This window comes from Hyla sarda, chromosome 1 (assembly GCF_029499605.1).
Source record: "Hyla sarda isolate aHylSar1 chromosome 1, aHylSar1.hap1, whole genome shotgun sequence".
Taxonomy (NCBI): Eukaryota; Metazoa; Chordata; class Amphibia; order Anura; family Hylidae; genus Hyla; species Hyla sarda.
The window spans coordinates 436,708,949-436,727,815 of record NC_079189.1 but is presented as its reverse complement, the minus strand read 5'-3'; the positions used below and the strand labels follow the sequence as shown (position 1 = coordinate 436,727,815).

Genomic DNA, 18,867 nt, shown 5'->3' with positions numbered 1-18,867 from the left:
CCCTCTATGGGAGCTATAACATTGCAAAAAAAAAAAAAAAAAAAGTGAAGATCATTTAACTCCTTCTCTAATAAAAGTTTGAATCACCCCCCTTTTCCCATAAAAAAAAAAGTGTAAATAAAAATAAACATGTGGTATCGCCGCGTGCGGAAATGTCCGAATTATAAAAATATATAGTTAATTAAACCGCACGGTCAATGGCATACATGCAAAAAAAAATCCAATCAATAAGTCCTACAAATACAACAGTCATACAACGGTTGCCGTCTCAGGACGAGCTGGCTCGTCCTTAGACGGCAACTGGTTAACCACATGTAGACCAAACTTAAGCCTGCCAAGGTAGTTTTAAAAACGTGTAGCTAAACACACATTCATAAGCATGAGAACTTCCCTCTTTCTACTGCTAATACCTCTCTCTTTACACCCAAGCACTCTTCTAGCATTTTCCACTGCTCTACGACATTGCCTGCCTAACCTTAAAGGCCTCTGAAATGATTACCCCTAAATCCCTTTCCACAAATACTTAGGTTAGGACTGTATCAAATATTCTGTATTCTGCCAATGTAAGGTTGTATAACAACAAATATGTTCATGATCAAGAGACTTTTATTCATTGGAAATGAAAATTTCTGTTACATGACAAAAGCAGGGATTTTAAAAACTGGGAATGAATACAAAAAGTGTGCTGGAAACTCATTTTTGTCAATGTCTGGTAACACTGAATTAGAAATGACAGAAGTATAAAAATAGATTTTATTTTGTAACAACATAGACAAGTCAGGAATGCAAAAACACTTTGAGATAAGTATTGATGAAGTCACAGTAATACCAATAAATATAATTTGTAAATATTAAGCAAATAATTGTGCAAATCAGTTCTTGTCACTGTTGAAAAATACAAAAATAAAAAGTTGCTGATGGAAGGAAGTTTTGAAGAACTACTAGAGGTGTTTCTTCACGGTAACTGCTCACCATTAGGTTTAATACCATTAAGACTCTTGGTAGCTTTACATGTATGTGCCACTTGACATGCCCCTTTTACCCACTCCAGTGTCTCTGAGGACTTCAAGGGGTTGTCCAGGACTAGAAAAACAGCCAATTTCTTTAAAAAAAAACACACCTGTCCTCAGGTTGTGTGTGGTTTTGCAGCTCAGTTCCACTGCCGTAAATGCAGCCAAGTTGTAATACCACACACAACCTGAGAGCAAGTGTGGTGATGCTTTTGGAAGAAATGAGCTCTGTTTTTTTTTCTATTCCTGGAAAATTCCTTTAAGATGCAACACTGTGTGCAAAAGAACTTTGGTAGCATTTATCCCAACTAATAGTTGATTTAAGCTTATACTATGCAGCTTAAGAATAGGACAGATTTATCAAACAGATTGAGCCTCTGTGACAAATCTACATTAAGTCTAACTGTGCACTGACTAAAAAATAGACAATTTTGTGGGAAGAAATTAGCAGCCCGGCCCCAGCTGTAATACACAGCCAGGATAATGCTACAACTATTGGGATGGAAGACAACTGCCAATGATGGCAACAGGAACTGTGGGGCTTTCCCCAACCCCCCCCCCCCCCACTGTTTTATTGTTTTGTTTTTAGGTTATAGAATGATTTACATTATGTTGTAGTTAGGAACGTAGCACATTTGATGGCAAATGTTTTCAGCTTTGTCTCATATTCGTCACTATATTAGAAAATCCTAAATGATGAAGCGCAAGCTCCTCCTTTATCTGAGAGAGCTCCTTTGTCAGAGCACCTGAAAGTGTAATCTGGAAACCATTGTCTTGTTTCATCTCCTGGGCCTTAACGAGCAGCTCAATTCTAACCAGCAAACCCAAGATGGCTGTATGTACATGGGAACAAGCAGAGGCTCTAAGCAACAGAGGCGATATGGATCCTGGAGGAGAAAATTGTAGAACAAGTGACCAAAAGGTTATCACCATAAAAAAGAACAAACAAGTGAATTCATATTATCACTTATAAATTGTACTTATCATAAGGCTGGGTTTATTTACAAATAGTATTCTACTCTGTATTTGGTCTTGAAGCTCTTTTTGGTCTGTATTTTGTCCTATTTTTTTTCCAGCATTTTTAGCAATTACTAGGAATGGAACAGACACAGAGAGTAACTATAAAAGAAAGATTTTCACCTTTTTCTGTTTTTAAACCTACTCCTTGTTTTGGCTACAAATGCTGACCAAAACACTATGTGTGGAACCAGCCTAAAACTACAATGATTACAAAGCAGCTACAGTTGTGTTCAAAAGTTTGCATACTCTTGGAGAATGCTATAACATGCACAATTTTTTAAGAAAACATAAGTGAGGCTGGGTCCACACTACGTTTTGTCCCATACGGGAGCGCATACGGCAGGGTTGACCACAGTTTTAGGTCCGGTTGTAAAAGCGCATACGGCGCAAAAATGAGCCGACCGGACCGAACGTTTCACTCCGGTCGGCTCATTGAAGTGAATGGCATACGGGAGCACATACGGGAGCGCGAGGTTTTAGCTCCCCCCTGCCGTATGCGCTCCCGTATGGGACAAAACGTAGTGTGGACCCAGCCTGACTGGGCAAAACGCATTTCTTATGAGATTCATATTTAACTATATGTTATAACATAATAACACAATCATAAAACAAAACATGGCAACAAATAAAAAACTGAAATGATCCCTGTTCATTAGCCTGCATAGCCTTAGTTGTTGTATTGCCCTCTTTAGCATCAATGACAGCATGCAGGTCCCAAATTCTTGCAGGTAATATAGCTGCCTATTAATCTTGGCAAAAATGCCTCCAGATCATGCAAATTAGTAGTTAGTCTTGCATGAACGGAGTGTCTAAGATTGCCCCAGAGGGGCTCAATTATATTAAGGTTAAGAGGCTGTAATGACCACTGCTGTTACCACTAAAGGGTGTTGACTTAGTCTTGTGCTTAAAGGGGTACTCCGGCCCTAGACATCTTATCCCCTATCCAAAGTATAGGGGATAAGAAGTCTGATCACGGGGGTCCCCAAAGGCTTGCACTGAGGGGGGGGGTGTCCCGAGGGGGCGGGGCCATTATGTCAAGATACTCTGGCCCCTGTATCGTGAGTCACCAGACACAGAGCGATCTTCGCTCCGTGAGGCTGATGACAAGTGGTTGCTGCAGGAGAGATTGCAGGGGTCCCCAGCGGAGGGACCCCCAAGATCAGACATCTTTTTCCCTATCCTTTGGATAGGGGATAAGATGTCTAGGGCCAGAGTACCCCTTTAAGGTCACTGCCATGCTGGAAAGTACAAGAGCATCCCATGCACATCTTTCTTGCAAGATAATGAAAATTGTCTTCTAGTATTTTCTGTACACATGCTGAAATCATGTAGCCATCAATGTTCACAAGATTCCCTGTGCTCACACACTCCCAAAACATCAGTGACCACTAGAGTTGAGCGAACTTATATTAAAATTGGTTTGTAACGAACCTTGAGGCTCGGTAGTTGATTACTTTAGTCTAGATAAATTAGTTCAGCTTTCCAAATGCTTTGGATTGCCTTTAAAAGTCTGGGATGACAGTCTTAGGTCTCCTAGGACTGTATCCGCTTTTCTATACCCTTTTCCATCTTTATAAAGTTCGATTGCCTCATTATGCAGTTCTTTTCTGCTCCTCATGGCTCAGTATCTATCCTGCTTAGTGCATCCACATGAGATCTTACAAATGTATTGACTATTTCTACACAGATGTTAACTGCAAACTAAAAAGCCACAGGTGTGGGAAATTAACTTTTAATTGCCATTTTAACTTGTGTGCATCTGTAACAAGGCCACACATTTAAAAAGGTATGTAAACTTTTGATCAGGGCCATTTAGGTGATTTCAGTTATCATTAGGATGTAAAAAGAACGTCACACAGTGGCCGCAGCAATGTTCCTCCTCGGCCGGTGATAGGCTGAAGCACCGTGTGATGTACCGGGCTAAAGGAAGTAGGAAGTAAACAGCCCTGACGAGCGATCAGCTGTTGCAGAGCTCCGGGCAAAATATGGAGGTAAGTGAAAGTTTGTTTAGTCTTTTTTTTGTAGCCCGGGCAGAACAGAATAGAAAAAGTCTGCGCCGGACATCTCCTTTAAGTCTAAATAGAGCTCATACCCCACTTGTCTGTGATTTGTTGCTGATTAGGAAGGATTCATTTACCTTTATGTTTTTAAATCAAAATCAATGCCAAAATGTGAAAACCGCACACCTATGTTTTATAAGTAGTGAACAGCATGTGTCCTGTCTTTACAGGATAGCATAGCTTTACAAAATGCCATGTCCTGTGTTCACTATATATGCTAGAGAAGGGCATTTGTATTGTGTTAAGGAGGATCTTTGGCCAACCCCTCAAAAAATGTGATGGCATTATCATTAAAGGGGTACCCTGCCCCTAGACATCTTATCCCCTCTCCGAAGGATATGGGATAAGATTTCTGATCACAGGGATCCCACCGCCAGGGACCCCCACGATCTCCCTGCTGCACCTGGCATTCATTTAGAGCCTTGGGCCCCACCCCGCTCGTGACATCATGCCCATGCCCCCTCCCATAGACTTGCATTGAGAGGGCATGGCTGTGACATCACGAGCCACTTCTCTGCATCGCCAGTCATCCGAAGTTCGCTCCGTGCACCGGATGTCTGGGGTGCCGCAGCAGAGATCGCGGGGGTCCCCAGCAGTGGGACCCCTGCGATCAGACATCTTATCCTCTATTCTTTGGATAGGGGATAAGATGTCTAGGGGATAAGTACACCTTTAGTTTGGGATGCTCTTATCACACACCTTTTACATTTTTCTGATACGCGTTCCTGAGATTGTCTGATAATTCAGGGACACTGTTAGATAGGCGGGACTTAATTTTATTAATGGGAGGGAATATCAGGTAATGGGTGGGATTATACAGTCAGGGTATATATATTAGTCATACACAACCCTCAGTGTATAACATTCAGACTGTATAATCCGGCCCATCACCTGATAGGCACTCTCATTATTAATATTAAGTTCACACCCAGACAAACTATAAACCTTCATATCTCCGGAAGGAAGGGCTTATTAAAAGCTACATTTTTGAAGGCTGGCTATTTTTGAGGACCTGTTGCTATTCTTGACAAGGATGCTTGCATAAACACTGTTTCCCACGACATAACCATTCTGGAAAACTTTTTCTTATATGTGTTCTAATGTTCCCCTCATTCCTCCTGAATATCAATAAATAAACGTACTATTCCTCTTGTTAAAAGGGAGCGGAACTTTGCAGTCTGGCATTGACAAGACTGTGCTGCAGAGTGTAAGAACATGTCACCACCGAGTTGTCTATTTATTCATAAATGTGTAAGATGAATGACAGGGCAGAAAAGATTCTTCAGAAATGTTAATTCCTGGAGAATACAAGTACTTACTAAAACAGACAGGTCAGGAATGTATTTTACACATCTGTCTCTATACTTCATTAAACTTAAACAACAGATCCCAAAATGTGGCAAACATTGAATTTAGTGTATATGTTGATTACCTCAGGCTGGACACAGTATATTGCTTGTCTTCTCACAGCTCCACCTTTTTTGGCTTACCTTGTTCGGTCACCCAGCTGTGCCATATCTGTATCTGTTCTCGCACTGGAATTTCATTAGTTGTTACCCACTGGAGCACTACTGAGCACAGGGAAGATTCCTGAGCCATGAGATCCAGCAGCTCCTGGATCAATGGACAAAGCAGTTTACAAAAGAAATTGGGATCTGCAAACACATTGGGCTCATCCTCCTCATAGAGTGCCACGGACCTGCAAGAACAAGAGAGGGAAAAGAACAATATAATTCACAGCTTTCTACATTCTTTCTACATTAACTGGTAATCTTAGTGTCACAAATCACCTGTCATTAAGAGAGGAAAGTGCTGCATGAAGATTACAAGGAGGTAGGCGAGATATAAGAGAATGGAAGGTCTCCTCACAGTCCCAGAAATTATCCCTCAAAAGCTCCAGGAGCTTAAGAACAGCCCAGTCACTGTGCAAAGACTTCTCAGCTTGCTGATTCAGGGCTAAGACAGCAAAGCTAGTAGCCTGGTCTCTCACACCTCGGTCCTCATCTTGAAGCAAATCCACTCCACACAGTATAGTCCTAAAAACAAAGGTAACAATTTAATGTAGGAAGGGAATATAAAAGAGGAAGACTTCATGGTAGATGTCTAACCTCACAGCCAGCTGTCTGAGACCACATGAAGCATGTTGGAGTGCTTGTCTCACTAGGTCACCGCCAGCCAAGTGCAAAGCCTCTGCAGCAGCCAGTCGCAATTTCTCACATGATATTGCTGGGTCTGCACACACAAGGAGAGTAGAGAGCCAGCGGGTAGCAAGGGACAGATCATGCCAAAGGTCACTGTTAAGAAAATAAGTTTTCCTTTATGATTTTAACATATTTTAGCTACCTGGGCAGTATATTTTTATTCCAAGAATCATAAAAACTACACCCATCACATTACTTTCATCTTTTTCTTTCACCATATACATGAACACCCCAGCTTAAAAGGGTCAATTACCAATGTGCAAGTAGCAAGCTTAGATTACAAAGTGCATGGCCACGGACTTGTGGTCCTCCTCTCCTTGCCTCCAGGAGACACAGAAGGCCGTGTACACACTGAATGGTTTTAGCATTCGGAATAGGATGCATTTTTAGATATGGGCAAACTCTGTGCAGGTGAATAAAACTTTCTAAGAATAGTCCGAGACTCGTAGAATGATTCTTGGTCAGATTTTTGCTCAACATATCCTAACAGATAAAAAGAAAAATAAATCATTCACCCTGAAATGACAATGAAATCCAGCTGATTAGAAAGGCCTATATAGAATCTTACTTTATTTCCTTATACCTGCATTATGTCTTCTAGTAACTGTCCCAATGCTCCAGGAACATCTCCAATCTTCTTCTCTATTAGCCATCTAAGAACAGTCGTATCTCCAGATTTAAGGAGCTGTGACACTAGACCATAGCAAGCATGGCTATTAGAACTGATAGCTTCATTGCAGATAAACCAGACACATGCCTCATGAAATGTGTCAGCTCCTACCTGCATGGGAAAAATACACAAAGCTGACGGAGCTATATACAGACTTCCATCTTCACCATTTCGTTGACTATTGCTCATTGCATGCTCCGACCTGTGATATATGTTCTTCAACACGTATTTTCCTGCAGACTGCCTCAAGTACTTGACTTAAAAAGTCTTCTTCACAACTGGGCAGCAACAGGCAAACAACATCCAGAAAGGCATTTCTAACTGGTGGGCACTTCTGCACTGGTGACAGCAGCCAAAGAAAAGGTATTAGCTGCTTAGCCACCTCCTGAATGACATCCTCTGAAGTACTGAACAGAAATGAAAAGACAAAAGTATAAATGAAGATAACAAAAGCAACGTGAGTGAAAATAAAAGTGATAATAAGTTTGCAAGCACTTAAATGATAAGTGCAATTGTTAACTATGGATTGAACAAATCTTGGCATTAGCAAGCATGGAGGAAATTATAGAGCAGTACTGAGTAGTGTAAACTATGAATCAAGCACAGGGGTGGTATCTTATATTTACTATAAACTCATATTGTCACTCTGTCTGCCTCTGGCTCTCTTCAGCTACTGCCCCCTCCTATCTCCGTAGGCTTTGATGGACTGCATATCATCCGATCCCTCAGTAAACCTAAGATTGAGCTAAGCTACTTGTGCTGTTTTTGCAAGTGAATGATCAATTAGTAGGAGTCATTCTAATCTGATAAGATCCATTATTGATGTATTCAATAATCAAATATTTTTGTGAATGGGTATTTACCCCAAGTTTATAAAAATGTTGGACTTTCACACGTTTCAGGAGGTCAAAGAGACTAACTATCATAGAATTAGCAAACAGCACATTAAAACATTTACCTCCAATTTTAAAAGGTATGGATGATCGCCCACCAAAAATCAATCTTTATTGCAGAGAGGTCCTAACTTAAAGGGACTATCTGGCGGGAGTTTTTACAGTGTATTAAAAAAAAACTGTACTCTTGCGGTGCCTCCAGTGAGTCCTGCTCCAGTCCCCAACTGCGATCCTCTTCCTGAGATGCAGAGTGACACTTGGACCCAGAGTGTCATCGGGGACCAGTGTGTCATACTGACACTCAGCCAATCTCTGGCTGCAGCAATGTTCTGCCTTGGCCAGTGATTGGCTAACCCACCAGATAACTCCTTTAATGCTGAAATTCTTAAAAGGTTTATATATTTTTATATATATATATATATATATATATATATATATATATATATATATATTCACTGCCTGACCACTGGTATCCTTAGAGGTGGATTGTCTATAGTTCCTAGAGAATTAACTGCACATGCCGTACATGTTAACTTCAGAGAAAAAGGTCTTCAAAAAAAGCTATAAATTATACAACTTTGACTTGCGTTTACAACCCTATCAAAAAATTTGTTGGAAAAAATACTATCAATGGTCCCACCTATTCAGTTTATTCTCACCAGTTTTCCTTCGAAGCTAATGATAACAGAGCGTAAATCTGCTGCAGTCGTCCATGTAAAGCATTGTGGGACACTCCATGCATGGTATGGGGAAGGCCTTTTATCAGTTGAACAAGCAGTTCATGATAGTCTAGCCTTGGGACAACAGGCACCAAAGCACGGGCAGCCATGACACGCACAGCATAAATAGGGTTTTCTCTTAGGTCCAACAGAGGATCTATAAAACATCTGAAGACACAATAAAATGTAGATTTTGTTTTATCATTTTAATAAACCTAGAAACATAACAAATACCTTCTAAAGTCCTATTACCTGGCTTCACTGTCTCCCCCAGGCTGTAGCTTGGCAAGCAGTGTAAGGATAGGATGCAAACTAGGATGCAGCATTTCTTTTGCCTGTGTTGCCTTTTGCAGTTCCTCTAGCATTACATCACTCAATCCTGGATATCTCCGCAGAAGAGCACCAACATGAAGTGTGCTCTGCACAGAACAATCCACATCACTGCGAGACAGTCCTAGCATTCCAACAGTGAGGGCAGCTGGGTGAAGAAAGGCAGATACTTTCATTCCATTAAAATTCACAGTTGTGTGGCCTAGCATTGGATGCGAGTGGTCACAAGTTAGAGTCCTATTAGATGGGGCAATTATCCGCCAAACAAGAAAACATTAATTTATTTCGCAGGCCCAGCGATCAGCCAATGAACAGGCAAACAAGCCTGTTTGCCCACTCATCACATTGCTTTTGTAATAGAGGATGTGCAGGACGAATGATAAACATAAAGGGCTGCCACAACGATCCAGTGATGCTATTGCAATTCACTTTGGCTATATTCCCTCTAGTGAGTGCCATAACACATCACCCTGGTATAGTGGCATATAAATATGGAGAGGAGGAAAAATAACATTGTATGCAAATTATGTGTTATTGTTTATAGGTCAGTCAGACTCATTACCAATAATTATGGACTGTCCATAATGTGAGCAAAATCTGCCCTCCTATCCCTATATCATATTGAAACTCCTAGGAGAATTAATAGCACCAATATTCATGGCATTTTCGAGATTACATATCTTAGCATTAAAATATTTAACAATGTCAATGTTTACAGGCATCTCTACTTAAAAGAACGAAAGAAGGTAAAGGTTTTGGGTTAAATTACCCCTAATGGGATAGGGAGCACAGTCACTGTAGAATCTAGACCAAGCATAACAAAACCACATAGGGGTGGCGGTCTCTGCTGGTAAGGTTGTCCTGATTTAACTTGTGCATCATGTGTCATCTGACCGTTCCTTATTCTTGGACCATGGCATGTTGAGGTGATATGTGCCATACTTTGGCGGGTCCTCACCTGAATCTGTGCTAGGGTTACAGGGTATAGTGGTCTGGTTATGATACTATATGCTCTATGTACGATCGCACTTGTATGTTTGGGACCCCTATTGTTGTGTTATGTGCAGTATATTCGGGTAGTCCTCAGGTACTTATTATGGGCATTGTGCTAATATGTATATATAGCTGCTCCTTTTACCCATATACCTTTGTGGAATAACTCTAGATAGTCCCTGCACTAGAATACTCACCTTAAGTACTGTATGAGACACCTGTATTTTCTGTTTCTGTTCCATTTTAATTGTGATTTTATGCATTTATGCACCTTAATAAAGATTGTACACTATTTTTGCAAACATTTTTGTCTCAGTGGCTATGTGATAGGTTTTGTTATAGTGAGTGTTTCCATCTGAGACACATACTTAGTACATTGTATCAAGTGGTCCTTTCTTTCGTAGTCTAGACCAAGCATGTCAAACTCAAAGGCTAACATGGGCCAAAAAACAAGGTTTAAGTTTATGTGGGCCGCACCAAAAAAAAAAAAATGCCCTCCCTGCACAACACCCCATGCCCCCCTGCACAACATCTCATGCCCACCCTTCACAAGATCCCATGCCCCTTTTGTACAACACTCCGTGCCTCCTTCGCACAAGACCCCATGCCCCTCAGTTCCCCCACATTAGGTGTGCAGTACAGTTCCCCCACATTAGGTGTGCAGTACAGTTCCCCCACATTAGGTGCAGTACAGTTCCCCCACATTAGGTGCAGTACAGTTCCCCCACATTAGGTGCAGTACAGTTCCCCCCACATTAGGTGCAGTACAGTTCCCCCCACATTAGGTGCAGTACAGTTCCCCCCACATTAGGTGCAGTACAGTTCCCCTCACATTAGGTGCAGTACAGTTCCCCCCACATTAGGTGCAGTACAGTTCCCCCCACATTAGGTGCAGTACAGTTCCCCCCACATTAGGTGCAGTACAGTTCCCCCCGCATCTTTCTACTGGGGGTGAAGAGGAGGTTAATCTGGGGGTACTACCTGCCTACTGGAGGGGCCCATATTAACCCCCCCCCCCCCAGTAGGAAGGTAGTAACCCCAGATAAACCCCCACTTCCCACCAGCAGGCATGTAGTACCAACAGATTAACCCCCTCCCCCCCACCCCCAGTAGGCAGGTAGTACCACCAGTACCCCAAGAGGGGGTTCATCTGGGGGTATTCCCTTCCTACTGGGGGGAAGAAGGGGTTAATCTGGGGGAACTACCTTCCTACTGGGGGGGAGGGGGTTAATCTGGGGGTACTACCTGCCTACTGGGGGGGTAGCTTGACATTGCCACGTGCACGGGTGTATAATTTGGCGATACAGTTTCAGTACATTAGAAGGTGAGACTCAAAGCTCTGGGAACATAAAACCTCAAATTAAAAAGGGAGGCATCAGATAAATCAGAACTAGTATGGTAATACATAGACAGCCAAGTATGGGACTATTGAGATATGTTGGGGAGTTTGCTGGGAATCTCCTAGAAAAGTTGGCAATCGCTTGGCCTATATCACAGAAGGAAGGCGATGGACAGAGGAGGTGTCGCTGAGACTGTCAAAGGTTATATGTGCTTTAACTATGCTAAGTTTATACAAAATAGATGCTCCAAATAATTTTGACAAACAGTGAAAATTGTGGGATACCTATCCTGGGGTAGCATCAGAAGTAGGACTAGGTTATTATTAGAGATGAACGAACTTACAGTAAATTCGATTCGCCACGTACTTCTCGGCTCGGCAGTTGATGACTTATCCTGCGTAAATGAGTTCAGCCTTCAGGTGCTCCGGTGGGCTGGAAAAGGTGGATAAAGTCCTAGGAAAGAGTCTCCTAGGACTGTATCCACCTTTTCCAGCCCGCCTGAGCACCTGAAAGCTGAACTAATTCATGCAGGATAAGTCATCAACTGCCGAGCCGAGAAGTTCGTGGAGAATCCAATTTACTGTAAGTTCGCTCATCTCTAGTTATTATTCAAAAGAGAAAGAACTGTCCGAGCATACCTTTAAAAAAGTAATAAAAAGACTGGAAAGGGGAGAGGCTGTGTATGGCAGGGGGAGGGAGATAGCAATTACAAGAAGGGTTATGCTGGACATGTACACAACTGTAAATAGGTAGCATGCTGCTGTATAGATTACCATGTACAAAACACTGTACTATGTACTGTAACTTCTTTTTGTTCTAGGAATAAAAATAAATAAATTGAAAAAAAAAAAAAATCACAGTTACTATGAGATAAGTCGTTAGTGAGGCACAACTTACTGAACAGTTGTAGAGCTGCATTGCGCATAGCCCAGCAGGGAGAGGACAGACTGCTGACCGATAGGGACATTATAGGAACTGCATGGCAGAGTAGTGTAGAGCGAAGGCCTGCAGATCGAAGCATAGTCTGTAGAGCATGAACAGCAGTTACCTGGAAACCAATATATATATAGTCATGTATTTCCTACTTTCACAAAATTTACATCTGTCCCACTATAAAAACATTTTCGCTTATTTCAGCCTCTTTACCTGTGGGAGGTCTCGTGTCTGGTCCCAGTTAGAGGGAAAGGGCTCTTTAGCTAGTGTAAGTAAAGATACTACACACGTTTCCAGAAGTGGGTGTTGTGGCCCCTCTGCAGATAAGATACCCTGTAGGAGAACTGGAAAGCCTGCAGCTCTGCGGGTAACAGAGAGAGAGTTCTGAGACTTTGCCTCCAACAAGGCCTGCAAAACACAGAATACATTAAGAGGTAATAAACAAAAAAAAAAAAAAAGAGAGAAAGAAAGAAATGTTTTATTTATTTAGTGTGTACTAAACCTGCTCCATCATTTTTCTTGGCATATCTCTCAACCTTTCATCTTCATGGTGAAGTAATGCTACACAAAGCCTTGTAAATCCTGTGCTGCATCCATCTACAGCCCCCTACAAGATAAACACGTATTATACATCCATGAAGAGCCAACATAGGACTGTAAAGACAAATATTTAACCCCTGAAGTGAGAGAAACTACTGTACTTTAGTAACATAGTTTGTAGGCTGGCAAAAAACATATTCAGTGCACATTATTATCCTGCAGTGTTGGTCCAGAAGAAGGCAACCCATCAGCCAGTCAAACCAGAAGTTGGATACAGGCAAAAAAAATGACCCAAACTGAATCATTAGGTGTTCAGGATAAAGAAGTATTATATATATATATATATTCTCAGATATAGTTGTTTACTTTACGTATGGCCTTTTGACCAATATTCTGGGCTATGTTAGTGCACTTTTTGTGTTTATTTTTGAACTGTTTTAATCACCTGCTTTTGTATGAACTTCTTAGTTAGGTCATATTTTGTAATAAAGCTATTCTTTCTATGTAATGGAGGTGCAGTCTAGTGTACATGTCTTAATTTTTCTGGTAGTTGTCATAGACTTAAGTTAGTACAAGTCATGGGATAGACCATAAGAACCACAATATGAAACTTACCCAGTGACGACATCTCATGAATATATCGTGATATGTTGCCATAGAACGCTCTACTGCTGTGTCAGAAATGATTGGTGTAGGAGCAGCAATCAACTTCTCTACCAGTGGACCAAGAAATGTCCCAATTTCCTGGCAGGGTTAGATACGCAAACAAATTAGGAAACTTACTATACATTGCCTTTCATGTCAAACATATTAGCTTAATGGAGTCTCACCTTTAAAGAGACCCAGCAACAAGTCATAATAAGGCTGTGCTCTTCAGAAATGAGAAGGTCTTCTTGGACTTCCTCTAGGCCTCTTCCATGTGCAATCAGAACACTAACAGCTTTGCCCATGTCGTGAAAAGAAGGGGCGGCTGTTTCTGTGTGAGATACATAACAAAGTTAATGTATTGTGAAAGAATAACATATACATTGTGTATGTTGCTGAAAGCATAACACAATGTTGTCTAACAAAGTCTAACCTAATGTCGCAAACAATGACTGCCCAATTTAATGTTAAAATATCATTTCTTGTTCACTTTTTGTAAGCCCTCGTAGAAGGTTCTCGCTCCGTTTGTTCTAGTCATTTACTAAATGTTTATTGTACTATAGCCCCCCCTGGAATTAATAGGACTTAATAATATTCTGCTATATATTGCAAATATAACAATGTAACAAATGTAAAACACTTTTTCTTGCAGTTTTGTAGTGCTTTGTAATGCAGGGAAGCAGATTATTTGTAAAAATGCCTGTAAAAACTCTTTATTCTCTATTTCATTGAGGGACAAGGAAGACTGTGGGATATATATATGGCAGATAAGTTTTTGCTACTTGAACGCAGACATTAAAAGCGTAATCTCCTCATGTACATGCTATACCTGATCTAGAGACTGAGGAAATAAAAGCCTCATTTAGAGACTGAGGAAATAAAAGCCTCATTCACATTCCAAGAATAAGAATATGGTTTAAGTGCTAGGGTGTGTGGGGCCCAGGGCGTCACTAGTCCAGTGGTCTGATTCAATTTGAACTGGAAGTAAAACACTTGCCACAGCATAATGATTAAAGCCATTTAGCTGATAAAAAGACAGATAGCTAACTAGAGTCAGATGATTTAGAGAACATTGCCTAGAAGAGAAAAGATTTGTATAGGTGGACAGAGGATGTCACTGTTGGTAGGGAGAAGACAGGACAATGAATTGTTATGTCTTGTTGAAGCACCAGATAGAGAATTCCAGGTGAAAAAAAAAAAGTCAATAGACACCCCAGTTGTATGGTAGGAACCACCACCAAAACAGCTACCTTCCAATAAACCAGTGAGAGATCTCATGCAAGGACCATAAAGAGACAATGGTATGGCACCAGGACAGGCATGGGCAGCCCCCTGGAGAAATGGATGGACATTAGGCGTAGCAGGCAAGTGAGTCTTGCCACCTCAAAGTAATTAATAAAAGCCCCAAATCTTAGTGATGCAAGAGAAAGTAAAGACCCTTGAAAAGATAAATGATGATAAGCAGTGGCTCCTTACACAACCAAAAGAAAGACTTTCAGATCTAGAGGTAATTTAAAATGAGAACAGTTTTCTTATCCTCAGCCTGGTTAGGATTAAAGTGTACCTGTCATTACCAAAAACTTTTTATATAATGTAGAAAATAACATATGTATCTTATTTGTAATATACGTTGGATAAATGTGTATATTTTTGTCCCTGCAGCTATTGCCTGTGTCTCTCTATGAAGAGACAGAATACAGGAAGTGTGGGTGGGTGTATATTACAAATATACATATAATGTTATTATCTACATTGTTCAAAAGTTTATGCTAACGACAGGCACACTTTAAGAAAGTCATAAGCTCTCAGGATTGTGGTATGAACATTTTGTGATTACAAAAGCTGGTGGAAAACTGTAGTGATCCTGGAGAATGAACTGTGCGTGGACCACAAACTAAGGTAGTTTGTGGTTGAATCTGGTCAACAAGTCCGCATCTTAAGTACTCCAATGAACAATGCTACTAAGATACTTCGCAAACAAGGAACCACTCTTCAAGGAACCACTACTCAATCCAGATGCATGCGCTGGCGCTGTAAAAACAGAAAGCCCCTGTACCGGATTATGCTCACAGCAAGCAGGAGCATTGCTCAGTCCAACTTTACTGTACACCACAATGTATCAAGTAGACAATTGCACTGACTGAATGCAGATAGAGCTGACCTCTTGCAGTGGAGTCCAGAAGTGATAGAGAAACAAATCGCCTGTAGTTCCAGGATGTTGGATGGAAATATTAGTGACCAGCATCCCTGTCAGGTATATGCCGTTTCATCCCTAGCATTTGATACTTTGTTACTCTCCAGCAGCTAGTGCAGGAAAGGAAAGGAAATTGGGAGGAATAAGAGATAAAGGAAGATCTTAGTGGATTTAAGTTTCCTTGTTTCTTAGAAACAATCACCAAACTCCGTCATGTGTGCTGGACTCAGACCAAATCAACAGAAGCATTCTAGAACTAGTTGGGCCAAACAATAGGTCTGGAGTGCATGCCTAAAACTTTTCTACTAAGGAAAAGAGACAAGTTGCACCCTCGAGAAAGAAGTAGTCAACAAAGTGATGACATAAAAAAAACAACCTATAAACAATAAAAGGGAAGAGGAGGGCCTGGGAGAACTGCCCAATGACTGAGAATGAAAATCCATATGGGGAGATTTATCAAAACCTGAGCAGAGGAAAAGATGACCAGTTGTCCATAGCAACCAATCAGATTACTTCTATCATTTTTAAAAGGGCCTTTGAAAAATGAAAGAATCAAATCTGATTGGTTGCTATGGACAACTGGTAAACTTATAAATCTCTCCCATAGTGCTTTGTAACATGGAAAGTATAGAATAGAAGAGCAAGAGGGAAAACACACTCACCCCATCATCATCTTTCTTTGGCTCTCCGCTAGTGTTAGCAGGGTCACTCCTTTAGCTACTGTTACCATTTTGTGAGAGTATACTCAATAGAGTAGAGTAGGAAGGAACACTGAGTGACCCTATGGCTGGCAGTAAGAGAGGAGCTAGGCAACTCTGTTCCAAACTGTCTTCTTAAAAAAATGGACTAGCAGTGAGACTGTATCAACACTGTTCACCCTTCTTGCTCTGGTTTCTCTTCAGAACACAAAAATCTGGAGAGAGACTTTCCGGGAAAGATATACTGGTCTTCAAGCTTCTTCTGAGGATCATCTGCTTTCAACATCAAGCTTTTCCTGCCAAGGATTTTATTTTGCTTTGACTTGTTGGATTACAACTGCTGGGGAAATCTGTGGAGGAATTTGCATAGCTCTGCCCACTTTCTTCGCCTGCTTGGATTTTCTTCAGGAACAGACCTTTTCTTTTTTGGTTTTGACCTTCCTTTTGGATTTACAATGGCTTTGGATAAGGAGACCCAGCCTGGAATTTTTTCTCCTTCTGCTCCCCAGGCTTCTAGAGTGGCTCCCCCCACGACTTCCAGACAAGGAGCCGGCGCCCAGCTCCACCACCATGGTTCTCCAACCCTGGAGCCTTAGATGAGGCAGATCGTTATGCTCAAGCTGAAGGAGGTCGACGGGAGGATCCCCAACATGAGCCGGGAGGTTTCTGGGAAGAAGATGGTCCTGGAACAGGGATTCTCCAAATCGGAAACTGCAAGCATCCAGTCTTTCTTCACTGGGATGTTTTATATTACTTTTGCCTCCATTGGAATCTGTAAACACTACTGGGATATGGTGAAATCTGCGAGGCCGGACTCCCCCTTTGCCCGCTTTGTTGGGAACTGTCCCTTGCAGAGGGAGAAGAGGAGGATTACAGTTCCAATGAGGAACCCACACATCCCAAGATCCAACATCACTACCTTCCTAAAACGTTTCTATACTGTGGTGAAGGATCCCACCTCCATTCTGGACTGAAATGATTTTGCGCCTGAACAAGGACTCTTCATCCCCAAAGTGAAGTTTTGCCTATGCTAAAGTACACCGCACAGTCACTGCCCCTTCTAGCCACCGTTTGCAGGGCCATTACCCATACTGTGTTTAACTTAATCTGAGGCAACAGGGACAAACTTAAGTGGACTGTAATGTACAAACAGCCCAGCAAGGGTAGGAAGGGCATCCCCGATATCCCCACTCTGCTGTGGGCTTCTTTTGTATGTGTCAGCATGCAGAGGACTCTGGTTGAAAAGAAAGGCTCTGCGGGCAGGTCCATGTCTCGCCTGTTTCTCTTGCCCCTCTGGAAAAGGTTCAGCTGGGACAAGTCGGACAGCTCCATCACTTACAACTGGTACGCTCCTTGGTTCTACAGGGATGTGATCCGGTTCATAAGGGAACATCAACTGGAGGGACTCAAGCCAGACCTGTGGAAGGAAGCCTAAGACTGTTTACAAGCTCATCAGAGATAAGGACTTGCTGGAGCTCATTCCAGGGCTCCCTAAGGTGATCCGCTCCTCCCTACCCCCATAGATCCCACCCCCCTCCCCGATCAGATTGTAATGCGTTGTTTCTTCAACTTAGTTTTTTTCGATAATGAGTGATGGAGTGGAATGTTAGTTCAGCATGTGGTACAGTGTATAGCTTAGGGGACCTGTGCTGTCATGCTATGTATGATTGTAATTTAGTGTATGATTTGTAATGACGACTGAATGGTCACCCAAGCTCTTTCAAAACTTCTTATTTGGGGACAAACCGGAAGGCCTGTTACCTACCTAATAAGATAGACAAATAGCAAACTAAAAACATGAAAACAAAACAGACCTACAAAAGCTGGCATATGCCTACTACAAATGCAAGGTAAAACTGATAAGCTCATTGACTGCATGATTGCTATAGCATGTGCAGGACCAGCTACCATTTTTTGCATAGTGTCCAGTTCTTAGTGGTTGCAAACTTTACCCCACAATGCTCCATTTAACTAAATGATGAGAGAATTAAATCTTAAAACATGTGTTTAAAAAACAAAAACACAAAAACAAGTGTTTTATGCATGAAACCGTGTTGTTAATAACCACAAGGGTGAAGATATGTTAAAACTTGTGTAGAGGAACAGTGGAGCAGTTACCCATAACAGCCAATAAGATTGCTTTTTCCAATTTTTCTGAGGATTTTTTAAAAATAAAAGTAGCAATCTGAGTTCCTTTGGGCAACTGCACTACTGTTCCTCTATATAAGATAATAAATCTCCCCCATGGAGTTTTTTCTGTGTTTTTAAAACACAAACGAAACCCACAAAAAACATGTATAATGTTATTAGCATCCTACCCGTAGGCTCTTTCCTCCATGCTTTGTGCAGCAAGCGGAGGATGAAGGAAGCTATTTCTTGCAACAAGCTAACAAGATTCTGCAGGAGACATCGCCAGCTGGTGGCATGATCAGCTTGTAACATGGACTTAGGAGAAACATCCAGCAGGCATAACTTCAGAGCAGAAAGCAACCCTATAGGTGACAGCAAGGATGAAAAAAGATGTAAATGACTCCTATATAACTGTCATGCAATATTTCCTACAGTGTATATCATACTTTACGTAGAACAATCTAAACATACAGGAAAATTAAGTATGTTAA

The 18,867-nt window shown here is 41.5% G+C and overlaps 1 protein-coding gene across 2 annotated transcripts in view; it reads right to left on the bottom strand.

Moving 5' to 3' along the window:
• Positions 1 to 1,580: 1,580 nt before the first annotated feature.
• The window catches only part of LOC130282831 (thyroid adenoma-associated protein homolog), a 52,032-nt gene continuing 34,745 nt past the window's right edge, over positions 1,581 to 18,867 (bottom strand). For both annotated transcript variants that reach the window (XM_056531655.1, XM_056531664.1), the window contains exons 17-31: positions 18,565 to 18,738; positions 13,540 to 13,685; positions 13,325 to 13,453; positions 12,672 to 12,776; positions 12,383 to 12,577; positions 12,134 to 12,284; positions 8,826 to 9,051; positions 8,514 to 8,741; positions 7,164 to 7,368; positions 6,875 to 7,072; positions 6,545 to 6,774; positions 6,199 to 6,384; positions 5,881 to 6,126; positions 5,581 to 5,789; positions 1,581 to 1,897 (exon numbers count right to left, since the gene is read on the bottom strand). In XM_056531655.1, the coding sequence (XP_056387630.1) occupies positions 1,662 to 1,897; positions 5,581 to 5,789; positions 5,881 to 6,126; positions 6,199 to 6,384; positions 6,545 to 6,774; positions 6,875 to 7,072; positions 7,164 to 7,368; positions 8,514 to 8,741; positions 8,826 to 9,051; positions 12,134 to 12,284; positions 12,383 to 12,577; positions 12,672 to 12,776; positions 13,325 to 13,453; positions 13,540 to 13,685; positions 18,565 to 18,738 (2,864 nt within the window). In that variant the 3' untranslated portion in view covers positions 1,581 to 1,661. The remainder of the gene's footprint in view (positions 1,898 to 5,580; positions 5,790 to 5,880; positions 6,127 to 6,198; positions 6,385 to 6,544; positions 6,775 to 6,874; positions 7,073 to 7,163; positions 7,369 to 8,513; positions 8,742 to 8,825; positions 9,052 to 12,133; positions 12,285 to 12,382; positions 12,578 to 12,671; positions 12,777 to 13,324; positions 13,454 to 13,539; positions 13,686 to 18,564; positions 18,739 to 18,867) is intronic.